Source organism: Dreissena polymorpha, chromosome 4 (genome assembly GCF_020536995.1).
Source record: "Dreissena polymorpha isolate Duluth1 chromosome 4, UMN_Dpol_1.0, whole genome shotgun sequence".
Taxonomy (NCBI): Eukaryota; Metazoa; Mollusca; class Bivalvia; order Myida; family Dreissenidae; genus Dreissena; species Dreissena polymorpha.
In genome coordinates, this window is record NC_068358.1 from 34,476,756 (window position 1) to 34,490,325 (window position 13,570).

Consider the following 13,570-nt stretch of genomic DNA (forward strand, 5'->3'; position numbering starts at 1 on the left):
TAAGACACATAAATTCATATTAGCATTATTCGAAACCTAAACGCAGATTTCGAAACCTAAACGCGGACCCTTAGTTCGAGGTTAAGGTGAAAGGGCCCAACATTTGTGTGCGTATGGAAAGGTCTTGTCCATATACACATGCATACCAAATATGAAGGTACGTCTTATGAGCATTTTTCGAAACCTAAACGCGGACCCTAAGTTCAAGATGAAGGTGAAAGGGGTAAATATTTGTGTGCGTATGGAAAGGCCTTGTCCATATATAGATGCATACCAAATATGAAGGTTACATCTGAAGCTACATAGAAGTTATGAGCATTTTAAGAAACCTCAACGAAAATTGCGAAACCTAAACGCGGACCCTAAGTTCAAGGTGAAGGTGAAAGGGGTCAAAATGTGTGTGCCTATGAAAAGGCCTTGTCCATTACACATGCTTACCAAATATGAAGTTACATCTGAAGTGACATAGAAGTTGTGAGCATTTGTCGAAGCCTAAATGCAGATTTCGAAACCTTAACGCGGATCATAAGTTCAAGGTCAAGGTCAAAGGGGTCAAATTTTGTGTGCGTATGGAAAGGCCTTGTCCATATACACATGCATACCAAATATCAATGTTACATCTGAAGTGACATAGAAGTTATGAGCATTTTTCGAAACCTAAACGCGGACCCTAAGTATAAGGTCAATGTCAAAGGGGTCAAAATTTGAGTGCGTATGGAAAGAACTTGTTCATATACACATGCATACTAAATATCAAGGTTACATCTGAAGCGACATAGAAGTTATGAGCATTTTTCGAAACCTAAACGCAGATTTCAAAACCTTAACGCGGGCCCTAAGTTCAAGGGCAAGGTCAAAGGGGTCAAAATTTGTGTGCGTATGGAAAGAACTTGTCCATATACACATGCATACCAAATGTGAAGGTTACATCTGAAGCAACATGGAAGTTATGAGCATTTTTCAAAAAAATGTGACGGACAGACAGACATACAGGCAGACAGACAGACGGATAGACAGACAGACGGACAGTACGATCACTATATGCCCACCTTCGGGGGCATAAAAATAATATTATCCAGACTCACCCATTTCTGGTGTAAAGTGGTAATATTTAAAATCCATTAATTATCTGATGTGCAAATATTGAAACATACATAAATATAGAAAGGTGGGGAAAACGTGATGGTAACCCAAAAGAATTGCTATTTTCAAATATTTGGAATTCCAAGTAATACTAATTTTAAATGTTGACCAATTGTTATTACTGAGAACTAATATATGTATGCCATCAATAAATATTTATCATATTTACATAATATATTAACCTTTACAGGCCTTTACATGTTTGATTTAAAAAGCATCCTGGTCTATACAATGAACGAGTTAAATCCCATAAATTCATAATCTTTAAAATATATTATTATTTTGAAAAGTCTAGCACATATTTTCCGTTTTTTATTTATGGTAATACCTGGTTAATATAATTTTCTAGACAAAATACTGACCAATACCTACAGTATTATAGTGAAATCGAAACAAGGAACATTTTAAGATCATGGTCAAATCGAAACAAGAAGCATTTCTTAGTATGTTGATATAAATATATTAAATATATACATTGTTTGACGAATCTAAATATAAATATTATAATATGGTATTTAATTAAAACAGTAGAATACCTACATAAACGCGTTTCCCTTAGTTAAGAAGTAAATGCTTACTGATTAAACAAAATATAATATATCCCGAATCGAGTCGTAATTACGGTGGCATAGAGGGGACATTCACTTCTCTTGTTTTTTAAATTGCTCTCGTCTTGTGAATTCACTTCTCTTGTGTTTTTTTAAATTGCTCTCGTCTTTTTTCTATCTCGTGGCAACGACATAGCTTACACGTGGCCACGAGATAGAAAAAAGAGGAGAGCAAAACTAAATAAAAGCGGAGTGCAATTAAAAAAAGAGCGGTGCAGTAAATAAAGGCAGAGTGCATTAAATAAATGAGGAGAGAATTTTCGTCATCGTGAGATCCCGAGTTAGTCAGCCAATCAAATTTTGCGTAACATGTGTAAATATTCTGTACGCATATATATAGCTGGTCAAAGCAGGCAAGAATCTTATATAAATTCATATAACATAACATACTACTATTAGTACTACTATTACTACTACTACTACAGCTGTTGTTGTTGTTGTTGCTGCTGTTACTACTACTACTACTACTACTACTACTACTACTACTACTACTACTTCTACTACTACTACTACTACTACTATTACTACTACTACTACTACTATTACTACCACTATGTCTACTACTACTACTACTACTACTACTATTACTACTACTACTACTACTATTACTACCACTACGTCTACTACTACTACTACTACTACTACTACTACTACTACTACTACTACTACTACTACTACTACTACTACTACTGCTACTACTACTTCTTCTACTTCTTCTACTACTACTACTACTACTACTACTACTACTACTACTACTACTACTACTACTACTACTACTACGACTACTACCACTACTACTACTACTACTACTACTACAACAACAACAACTACTACTACTACTACTACTACTACCACTACTACTATTATTACTACCATCGCTACTGATGTTACTGCTCCTCCTCCTCCTCCCCCTACTACTACTACTACTGCTACTGCTACTGCTGCTGTTGTCCGGTCGTCCGTCGGTCGCCCATCCAGCGTCGTCCGTCGGTCGTCCCTCGTTCAAACATCGGTCGTCCGTCGGTCGTCGTCCATCGGTCGGTCGTCGGTCGTCCGTTGGTCGTCGTCGAAGTGGTAGTCGTAGTAGTTGTAGTAGTAGTAGTAGTCCGTCCTCCGGTCGTCGTCCGTCGGTCGTCCATCCGGCGTCGTCCGTCGGTCGTCCGTCCTCCGGTCGTCCGTCGGTCGCCTATCCAGCGTCGTCCGTCGGTCGTCCCTCGTTCAAACATCGGTCGTCCGTCGGTCGTCGTCCATCGGTCGGTCGTCGGTCGTCCGTTGGTCGTCCGTCGTCGTCGTCGAAGTAGGTAGTCGTAGTAGTTGTAGTAGTAGTAGTAAAAGAAGTATCAGTAGTTGTCGTAGTAGTAGTAGTAGTAGTAGTAGTAGTAGTAGTAGTAGTAGTAGTAGTAGTAGTAGTAGGAGTAGTAGTAGTAGTAGTAGAAGTAGTAGTAGTAGTAGTAGTTGTAGTAGTAGTAGTAGTAGTAGTAGTAGTAGTAATAGTAGTAGTAGTAGTAGTAGAAGAAGTAGTAGTAGTAGTAGTAGTAGTAGAAGTAGTAGTAGTAGTAGTAGTAGTAGTAGTAGTAGTAGTAGTAGTAGTAGTAGTAGTAGAATAAGTAGTAGTAGCAGTAGTTGTAGTTGCAGCAGCAGTAGTAGTAGTAGTAGTAGTAGTAGTAGTAGTAGTAGTAGAAGTAGTAGAAGTAGAAGTAGTACTAGTAGCAGTAGTAGTAGTAGTAGTAGTAGTAGTAGTAGTAGTTGTTGTAGTAGTAGTAGTAGTAGTAGTAGTAGTAGTAGTAGTAGTAGTAGTAGTAGTAGTAGTAGTAGTAGTAGTAGTAGTAACAGAATCAACAACAACAACAGCAGCAGTAGTAGTAACAGTCATAGTAGTACTAATAGTAGTATGTTATGTTATATCAGAGCCTTGCCTGCTTTGACCAGCTATATATATGCGTAATGAATATTTACACGTGTTGCGCAACATATGATCGGCTGACTAACTCGGGATCTCGAGATGACGAAAATTCTCTCCTCTTTTATTTAATGCACTCTGCCTTTATTTACTGCACCGCTCTTTTTTTAATTGTACGCCGCTTTTATTTAGTTTTGCACTCCTCTTTTTTCTATCTCGTGGCCACGACATAGCTAACTCGTGGCCACGAGATAGAAAAAAGAGGAGAGCAATTTAAAAAAAGAGAAGCACCGCTCTTTTTTTAATTGTACGCCGCTTTTATTTAGTTTTGCACTCCTCTTTTTTCTATCTCGTGGCCACGACATAGCTAACTCGTGGCCACAAGATAGAAAAAAGAGGAGAGCAATTTAAAAAAAGAGAAGTGAATGTCACCTCTATGCCACCGTACGTAATCAATGTCAACCCCGATCCTAAATGTAGTTCTTCTAGTTTCGATTTCAATTCCAATTCAGTTGTCGAATATATTTTTAAATTTTACCAATAATTAAACTTCATGGTTACTCTATTGATCAAAAAAGCTTGCTTAATTTGATTTTACCAAATTTGCCAAATTTTTAATAAGGTTATTATTTAATGTTTTATTCTTTCCGAAAACAATTAAGTGACGTTTATAAATATTTAAACGATCTGTTAGTGTCACAATTAGTTAGCTATAATAAAATCATATATTATAATTATGAGTGTAATTTGAAGCCTTTACAACGAACTTTTTTCTGTATATGCAGCGCGAGGTATGTTGATTTATTGAAATTCCACTTACGATAAATATACTCCGTCATCTGGTCGCTGTGAAATACGAAGGTTGAAATGTCATTGTCAACTTTCGCTTTTAATTACACTCAGAATCTAGAAACAATAGTTGTTACTTTACTAACGATTGAAAATGTCATATGCAAGCTTAGACTTACACGTTTCATCTCTCTTTGACTGTAGTACAGTTATTTAAAAGACGCACTTCTAAACTATATTTCCCCATTTGAACAGACTTGGGAAAAACATTGTTAGTAGCGCGTGAATCAAGTAATATCAAGTCATGAATTTCCAAAAATAAAACCCAATTTATGAAGTTGTTGGATTTGGAATTTTCTTTGGAAAGTGTAAACATTGAGTAAAGTAATCAGTTGATATGGTGCAATTATGTCAGTTTTGAACGGTACATTTGTAATAAAAATACCAGTATATGTGGCTCTTAAAGACCTATTAAAATCGACATTTTTGTGAATGAGAAGTAAGATTGCGTTATACAAAATAAAAGGTTTGGTGGCTTGATCGTAAATACGTACTGAAGAAGTACAAACGCTTTCGGTGACGGTTTGCATTAAATGGTTCGAAATCAATAGTCGATATTTTATCATTTCAACAGTTCTCATATTTTTTTAAATAAATATTTCAGTCGCATCTGTCTTTTAATTAAATATTGCATTCTTCTATACTGAAGTGTTTTGGACCGTTGATCTCTGTTAAGCCATCGTGTCTCCCATCATGTATACATATCGCTATCCGTTTTAGTGGATTTCTTCTTTTAACAACAACATCAAGCGTATCTGGTATAATCATATCTATGCCATAAGCTATATTTAAGGGCGAAATAAGATAAGTCGCTAGCAATAGACACTATTGCAAAAATTTCTCTGTTATAGTCAGTTGTTTTAGCTGGTATGCGCTCTTCGTTCACATATAGTATAATTGTACATTATTTTAATAAGTCATTTTTAAATTTAGGTTGACTGTACCGTAATTGATACCACGTATTATATAACCACGACTATTAATATAGGGAATTGCATAGCGTTAATCATATTATATTTAAACTAATAATCCATATCGATCTTTACTGTTTTTTTGTTTGACATAAAAGAGCATTAAAATAAAATATATTTAAAAAGGGAAATGTTTTGGTAACCCACCATGAATAGTGCGTGCCTTACATTGGAATTCAAAAGTAAGGCAAATTGTAAGTGTGTATTGTACTGAGAACTAGTATTTGTATTCAATCAAAAAATAAATAATAAATACTCGTATTACTCATTATATTTAAATAATATAAAGACCTTTACAGGGTTTCAGATGTTAATTTGAACCAACTTCCTTTATCTAAAATAATCGAGTGGAATTCCACAATCTAAATACTATATTCTTAATTTAAACGTGCAATACATGTAGTTACCGTTTTTTTGTATTTAGGTAAATAGCCGGTCATTAAAATTTTCTTATCACATACAGAACATGGCTGACAACTTTCATTGTGAAATCGAAACAAGGTATATTTCCTAGTATTTGGATTTCGTAATAGTGTTTACATGGATTTGTCACTGAATTTAAAAATATAATAAGTTATTTATAGACAAAACATTAAAATCCCCTGGTATATAGAAGAATTTATCTTGATCTTGATCTTGATGTATTATGGTGAAACATTGAAAAACGTTTACTCACCGCTCATCTCCCTTATGTTTGGAGTGAATACTTACAGTTAAAACGTAGTAGGGTTTTATAAATACAAAATCGAGCCTTAATCAATGTCGACTAGGATTCTGTATAATGTTGTTTTTGTTTCGATTTCAGTTCGAATTCGGCTTTAAACTTTTTGTTAAAAATTAACTAAATAGGTGACTGAATGACCACTCTGTTGACCAAAGCAAGTTGTTTGCTCTGTTTGCTTTTACAAAAATTGCCAAATCTGTTTATAGGGTTATTATTCGATCAGTTTCCACCACATACGACGTTTATAAATTTACGAACTATCAATTACTTCACGAATGTCAGTCTAGTATGCAGTCTTTCAAAATAATTGCTAGTTTTTCCCTATAAGCTGCGAGAGATACATTTATTCATTTAAATCTCGCTTGCAATGAATAAACTTGATCGTCTCGACACTGTTAAATATATAGTTTGAAAATGTAGGTGTAAACTTTCGATAATTTCAATAAGAATCCACAAAATTTAGTATCAAAATGGGTCTACTTTATCAGAGTTCCGGTATAAAAATGGGTCACATTTCGGAAGTCTCAGCGGGACACCCCTACCCTAAGATTTGGGAAGTTACCCCCCCCCCCCCGCCCCCCGCCCCCCCCCCGGGATTTTTATAGACTTGCAATAAGCATTGTCAGTAACGTGTGTACAAAACTAACGCGGCCATGAATTTCCTAAGTGAAATCCAATTGTATTTCGTTGTGGCATGTGGATTTAACTTAGGAAAGTGTAAACTTTGACGAAGTAGGAAGTTGATTAATCCCTTTACAACACTCGTATGACGAATATTTTCTTTTCCCTATAATGCGATGTATATCGCTAATTTCGTTGTACATTCCTGATTTAAATCCCAAACAAAACAGTTCAAAACATTAAACAACAACAACATTCCATTTAAGAATATTATTATTATACATGCCATAATGTTAATTGTAAAGCATTTATAAGATACAGCCACTTGCATATGAGACATGCAAAAATATCAATATTATTATTGTACCGTAAACGATTATATTTGTTTATAACGTTGAATTTTAATAAAGGGATTTACACGTATATCATTTAAACAGATATAAACTAATAATGCATTCCTCTCTGTTTTACATGAGGATGCAGTGGCTATCACGGGGAAAATAACCACTGCGAGTAGTTTGCATTCAACTAACCACACTTCTATAATTTGACCGCTTTGACTTTGAACCGCTATGACTTGGCTGCAGCTGTTGTTCTTGTCAAAATGTCCGCGCCCATGGAAGTTTACTGTCAAATTTTACAATGAAATTTACGCTAAGAATACGGACTGAACAAGAGCAGGAAATAGACTGGAGTGTCAATCCAGCGGAAGTTACATTCCTCAACGTCCTTGTATACATATTATATTTTTCTGTGTAATTGTCCGCTACTTTTTACTGTGGTTGAACTTACCGTCATAACTCCAAGTTTTCGGACACTCTAACAAAAATGTTCGGACACCCACTTTTTTAGCCAAGAAAATTATTTTCCGTGGCTCTTTATTTTCGGCCATAAGTTTTTCTTGTTCATAATTAACGACTCCAATTATTCGGACAGTATATTTTACAGCCCTATTTTACCGTAGTTCTTCTTGAATGCTCTGAGCTTTTATGAGTACATACGTACAGCTCATAGTTCTTCTTGTTAAAATTAAATTCAATGTAAAAAAATAATGTCTCACATATGTACATTAAATCGAGTTAAATCAACCTAATACATTGTTACAAACACAATACCTGTTGCAATCGACATCAATGTGCGTGTATTTTGTTGAGAAATGCTCAAAACATAAACTTGATAACAAATCGTTCATGGCGGAAGTTGTGAATTGTCGATTTGAACAAAGCAAAAGAAAAGGTTACACTGCACAAATTGTTTTAACTGTAGTATCTGACGATGTCTTGTGGTAGCAGTTGAAATTGTATTGCGCCGCATAACAGTGTAGTTTGAATTATGACACATTCTTATTACTGTATTCTCGCTGCGATCGGATTAGTGGCAGAGTCCGTGCTTTTAGATACGGCATTGTATAAACAGTTATTGCGCTGTATGCTAATTGAACTGAAAATCCGGAAAAAATCTGGATGTAGTGTCGGGTGTTCTTACATGCTTAGCAAGTCTACCGCCCTGTTATGTACTCTGCGGTGCATTGACAAAGGGGTTAACACGTGCGAATGTCTTTGATAAGGCAATAGGCCATTTCAGAGCTGATGAGGGTACTGATTATCGAGGGGTAGATAAAGCTATTACTGAAAGGGGTTGCCTAGAGATAAGGCTGTAGTATGGAATACTTAATAAATATTTTATTTTTTCATGCTATACAATTAAGTACTTAATTAATTAACGGAATGAAATAAATATTAGTATAAACGTATATAGATGTATGCCTACTTATGTACATATTGTAAAGCTTGATACTGTGTGTGATTATGAAATAAATATTAAAATAACAGTGTATAGATGTATGTCTCCTAGTGTACATATTGTAAAGCTTTGATAATGTGTGTAAATATTGAAATACATATTAAAATAAAAGCATATAGAACCCGTCCCTTGCCGTTGTCTATCCGTATGGTCGTTCGTTAGTGGGAGACAGTTGACTGAGAGAGACGTTTAAGAGTGTTGAGTGCTTAAGGCTGTCTGTAGTAAAGACTTTGTTGACTAAAGAGATGGGTGAAAGTGTGTTATGCCTTAGGGAAGGTTGCGTTTTAAAGAATTGTTCTGTATGTGAGTGTGATCTTTGTCAGCGTTGTTCCAGTTGCTGTGCAATTAAAATGTTATGATAAACAAACAAGAATAACAAGCGAATAATATATATATACTGGCATTTCCCCAGGAATTTGGTCAGGCACTGCGACAGGCGGTTGGTGTCGAATTCTTTATATACTTTCTAAATGTTATAAATCAAAATCCACACTACTTTGGAGCTACCAAATCACAACATTTCTTTTAATATTTATGTATTTGTCCTCAGTTCATTTCATTTAAGTCATATATTATAATATTAAATAACAACCAAAATAAACAGAAAGCAAAAATAATATTGAAAAACTTTCTGTGACCCATGGAAAATCTTGCTTCCAACTACTGGTCGTTTATTAGATTGTATTCTGTCATGCACAAAGACTAAAGAAAAATGTGTTACAGGTATATAGCGAATTTCGTTAATATGAAAGAAACTATATATCTATTGGATCTGAATATATTAAATATTGGTACTGTTAAGCTATAGTCGGCGTTAAGAAAATAATTTGAACACATTTTAAAGTCTCTATAAAGCTCAAAATCAACGAAAATTTCGTTAAGTTTTTCGTAAAATAAAGTTAACACCTTAACAATCAGTGTTCCTTAAAGCAATATCCAAAATTTCAACGCTAGATGTGATATGATTACATAGATTTTTGTAGAACTGATACAAAATGCTCGTGTTTATTTATTTGTGGCCACAATTAATTCCTGCGAATATATCTATTCATACGACACTTGAATACCATTTTAGTGTACATGTGTCGTATGAATAGATATGCAAAACAATAATGAAAACGAGCATTTTGTATCTACAAACATCTATTTTACCAGTCCACATCTGGCGTTGAACTTTCGGCAAATGCCATAAAGAACACTGATTTTTAATTGGTTAAGTTTATTTTACGAACATTTGTATGAAATGTTCTATGATTTTGAGAAGTAATGTTACTGTAAATGGTCGAGAGCAATCAAATAAGACGTTTGATTCCAATTAATTGTATTTATAACTTAAATTACGCACAACCGCAACACACATCAGTTACGGTTTGTTTTTGAAGCAAGTTTTTTATACTTTTTATTTTCTGCAATAGTCGTAAAAAAATAAAATATTTAAAAGATCACTGTGGCGTAGTGGATATGGTGTCCACCTAGAGATCGGGAAGTCACGGGTTAAAACCCCACTGTGAGCGTTCCTTCGATCTCCCCCAAAAGACACCAAGTACTGGTTCTAGTCCTAGGAAACGGACTCAAGAGCGTTTATATAAGCCTACGGCTTTCGATGCAATCGAGCTACAATAAATAGGTTTAAACTATTAAAATAGAACAAACAAACAATTTGAGCATATCTTTAATTGCTCTTACTCCACATGTACCGGTAATAATAGATCCTTATCGGCCATTATTAGGGACAAACACCATAATTGATCCCCTATAAACGACCCGTAAATCGCTCATACATGTTATCTAAGCCCCTTATGCACAAACCGCTGATAAGAGCGTGCATGTTTTGATTGAACATTGGCCGAAAGCAGACAGCAAGCGCTTGTGAGAATTTCAAGCTCGCATTTTAGACCGCTGGGCTAAAATCGCCTGGGGAAATCACAATTCTTATAGTCCATGCATTACACTTTTGTTATTTTCTATTTTGTATATGGCTTAAAGCAATTGTATGCTTTAGAGCTAATACATGTTGCTGCTGTAGATGTTGTATTATAATTCCCTTACGGCAGATCTGACCGCTATTCATATACAATTAACATAAGTATTAAGTAAAATTTGAACAAATTATATATAAAATTTCTGTCCATTTGAAACAAATATTTAATATTTGAAAATAACCTTTCTTAAAAACATAAATTGTATGTTCGGAGAAAAGCATAGGTAAACCGTTTATTGGTACATGTTGTTGTAAACTCACCGCGTGCGTTCCTTTAATTTTTCTTTTGGTTAATAAAAACTGTTCCATATGCAAACAAGTTGACATTTACATTTACGATTGACGTGTTTGAAACTTTGTTTAAAATCTTTCTTCTGCGAGCACACCATATCATGTAAGATATCTTAATTTGCTCATTATAGATATATTGACGATCTATTTGTGTTTATTCATGCCAGAAAATAGTTTATGTTGCTAATTTTACCAATAAATGACCGCTCGGATTTCAGGCGGTGATTTTGCTATGGTAAATCGCGAAACCAGTTGCAACTCCCAGGACCCGGAGGGTCAATAACTGGGAGTTGGATTATTGCAACTATATTTTACCGGTATGACTAGATACCGAAAACAGTACTGTTTTCGCGAAAACAGTAACATGTACCAAAAACAGTGTTTTATTATATGAAAACAGTGAATATTTAGACGAAAACAGCGCTTTTTACTATGCCTGGTTTAAATAAGAATAGAAGTTTAAAGATATTTCAACATATATGTTATAACTTTTTAATAAAATTTATTTAAATTAAAAAAATCCACATTCAGTTTTTTTAAAATACGAAAACAGTAAAATGTACGCCCGAAAACATTGAACAAATATACGAAAACAGTATGTATTCAACATGTTAGTAAGAAATACATATCAATAATACATAACCAATACTATTTTATTTATTTGTAATGAAGTTTATTATTTCAAGAAACCAAAACCAGCATAGCAAATGGGTGACGATCAGATTGGAACGTTCATTGTATTAACGACAAATATCATGTGCATGTAAAATACCACGCCGTATACTCCAGATGACCGGTATAGATCAGCAATATGGGCAAAAATATGCATGTTTATGTGTATATAATTATAACTAAAATCATTAATAAATTATAATTTTTAATGAGATTAGCTTTCAAAATAATTATTACAAGAAAATGAACGGTCAATGCAGGTTGTATAAAAAACAACTGAAAAAGCATTGAACAAAACTTAGCCAATTTTTTAATTACATCTTTTCTTAAACTACAGTACAGCCAACGAGGCACAAACATAATCCGCGGCCAGATTATTAGTACGCGGCGGCTGAATCGTGTGTTCACGCGGCGTATTGCCGTGGCACTCGGCATCGATCCTCGCAACTGACGCCGAGTCTGTATTAACCTCGCGTACTTTCACGGAGTAAATCCGCCGTATACGTACGCTGCGGAGCGAGGAAAAAGATATCCACCGACATGTACATGCATGTATGTGTAGCGTAGAAATCAAGATTTACTGCTGGTTTCATAAATATTATTTTCAATTTTTAATAAGCGATATGACACGTAATACACTTTAACAAATTATCATTTAATTAATTACGCGCAACTGTTAATGTTTCGTGCGATTATCAAAATATCATTATTAAATTTGTAATCCGAAACACACTTCCGAATTTTAATGCTAACGCGACCTTTGGCAAATTCTAGCGTCAAATAAACAGTGCTAAAATATCCTTTGTTTCATAAAAAGTGCGCGAAAATTATGCAGACATGTAGAACGTCGTTTGGAAAGTGTGGGTGTATAAATACATGAACATTACGTCAGGCGTATATTGCGTGTTCAGTGGAAAAAAAACCCGCCCCGATTAGACGTTATTTCATCATCTCTTTAAATAATAACAAATGCCAAAATGTAGTTGATACTTAAAGAAATATGGAGAATGTTTGTGTATTGTAAATATTTACCAGCATTTGCTTTAAAACTGGAATATACGGGATTATCAGGGTAATTAGTAGCGATATTAACTGTATAATATGAACAAAATAAAACGTGTTTATGTAAGCATATTCAAACAATAGTTATAATTAGCTGATAATATCAAATACGTCTTCACCATCTTGATTATTGATGTGGCTTCAAACATGCTAATTTTCTCAGCTTAAATATAATAGCAAAATCAACATGCAATTAATTTATAAATCCACCATATGCTGGAGCCTTGACCCCTTTGTATGTGCGATAACATAATTACGTGACCTTGTTTATGTGTGAAATACATACACTACGGGCGGGAAACAAACTTAATTGGTCAGACACATTAACTATGCTTACATGTATATGCTTATACAATCCGCGCACAATAAATTTATTATAATTTTAATTATTATTATTATTGTTCTTTCAAAATTTGTTAACTACATGTAACTAATAATTTTAAAAATATTTGTTATTTTATGATGCGCATCGACTCGGCATCATGTCGCGGATCGCAGCATGCCTCGGCGGACAGATGCGAAGCTTCGCGGCGAAATGCGACTTGCCGCCGCATACTGATGCGGCTTCAACGACTGATGCTGCATCGACTCATTTCGCCTTGCCGCCGCGGATCGCGAAATACGTTTGTTCCGCGTTGGCTGTACTGTAGCATCATGTAATGAATAGTTGAGAACAATATTCTGAGACTTTCACATTTTAAATTTACTTTTTAATTTATTTGCATTTTAGTAGAAATAATTTCACATCATTTATTCTTGTACAGTACAGAAAGTTACTTTAAAATAAACAAAATATGCAACCTATGATTTCTTTGTTTATTAGTCAGTCGTTGTCAAACGCCTTCAACTGTTTGTATAAATAAAGGGGTGCATTACTTTTTTTGGAGTTTAAAGTATTTGTCACAGTTATCTGTCAGGTGTGAAACCATTGTTTAATACCGGTAT

General features: G+C 34.5%; 1 protein-coding gene across 5 annotated transcripts in view; it reads left to right on the forward strand.

Annotated features, from left to right (window-relative positions):
- The first annotated feature begins 4,306 nt into the window (after positions 1-4,306).
- LOC127875966 (dual specificity mitogen-activated protein kinase kinase 5-like) overlaps positions 4,307-13,570 on the forward strand; it is a 49,215-nt gene continuing 39,951 nt past the window's right edge. For 2 of the 5 annotated variants that reach the window (XM_052420746.1, XM_052420748.1), the window contains exon 1: positions 7,390-7,548. In XM_052420746.1, the coding sequence (XP_052276706.1) occupies positions 7,459-7,548 (90 nt within the window). In that variant the 5' untranslated portion in view covers positions 7,390-7,458. Of the gene's footprint in view, positions 4,443-5,915; positions 5,973-7,389; positions 7,549-10,936; positions 10,995-13,570 lie in introns of those variants that run through there. The other 3 variants (XM_052420747.1, XM_052420750.1, XM_052420752.1) reach the window with 3 other exon arrangements.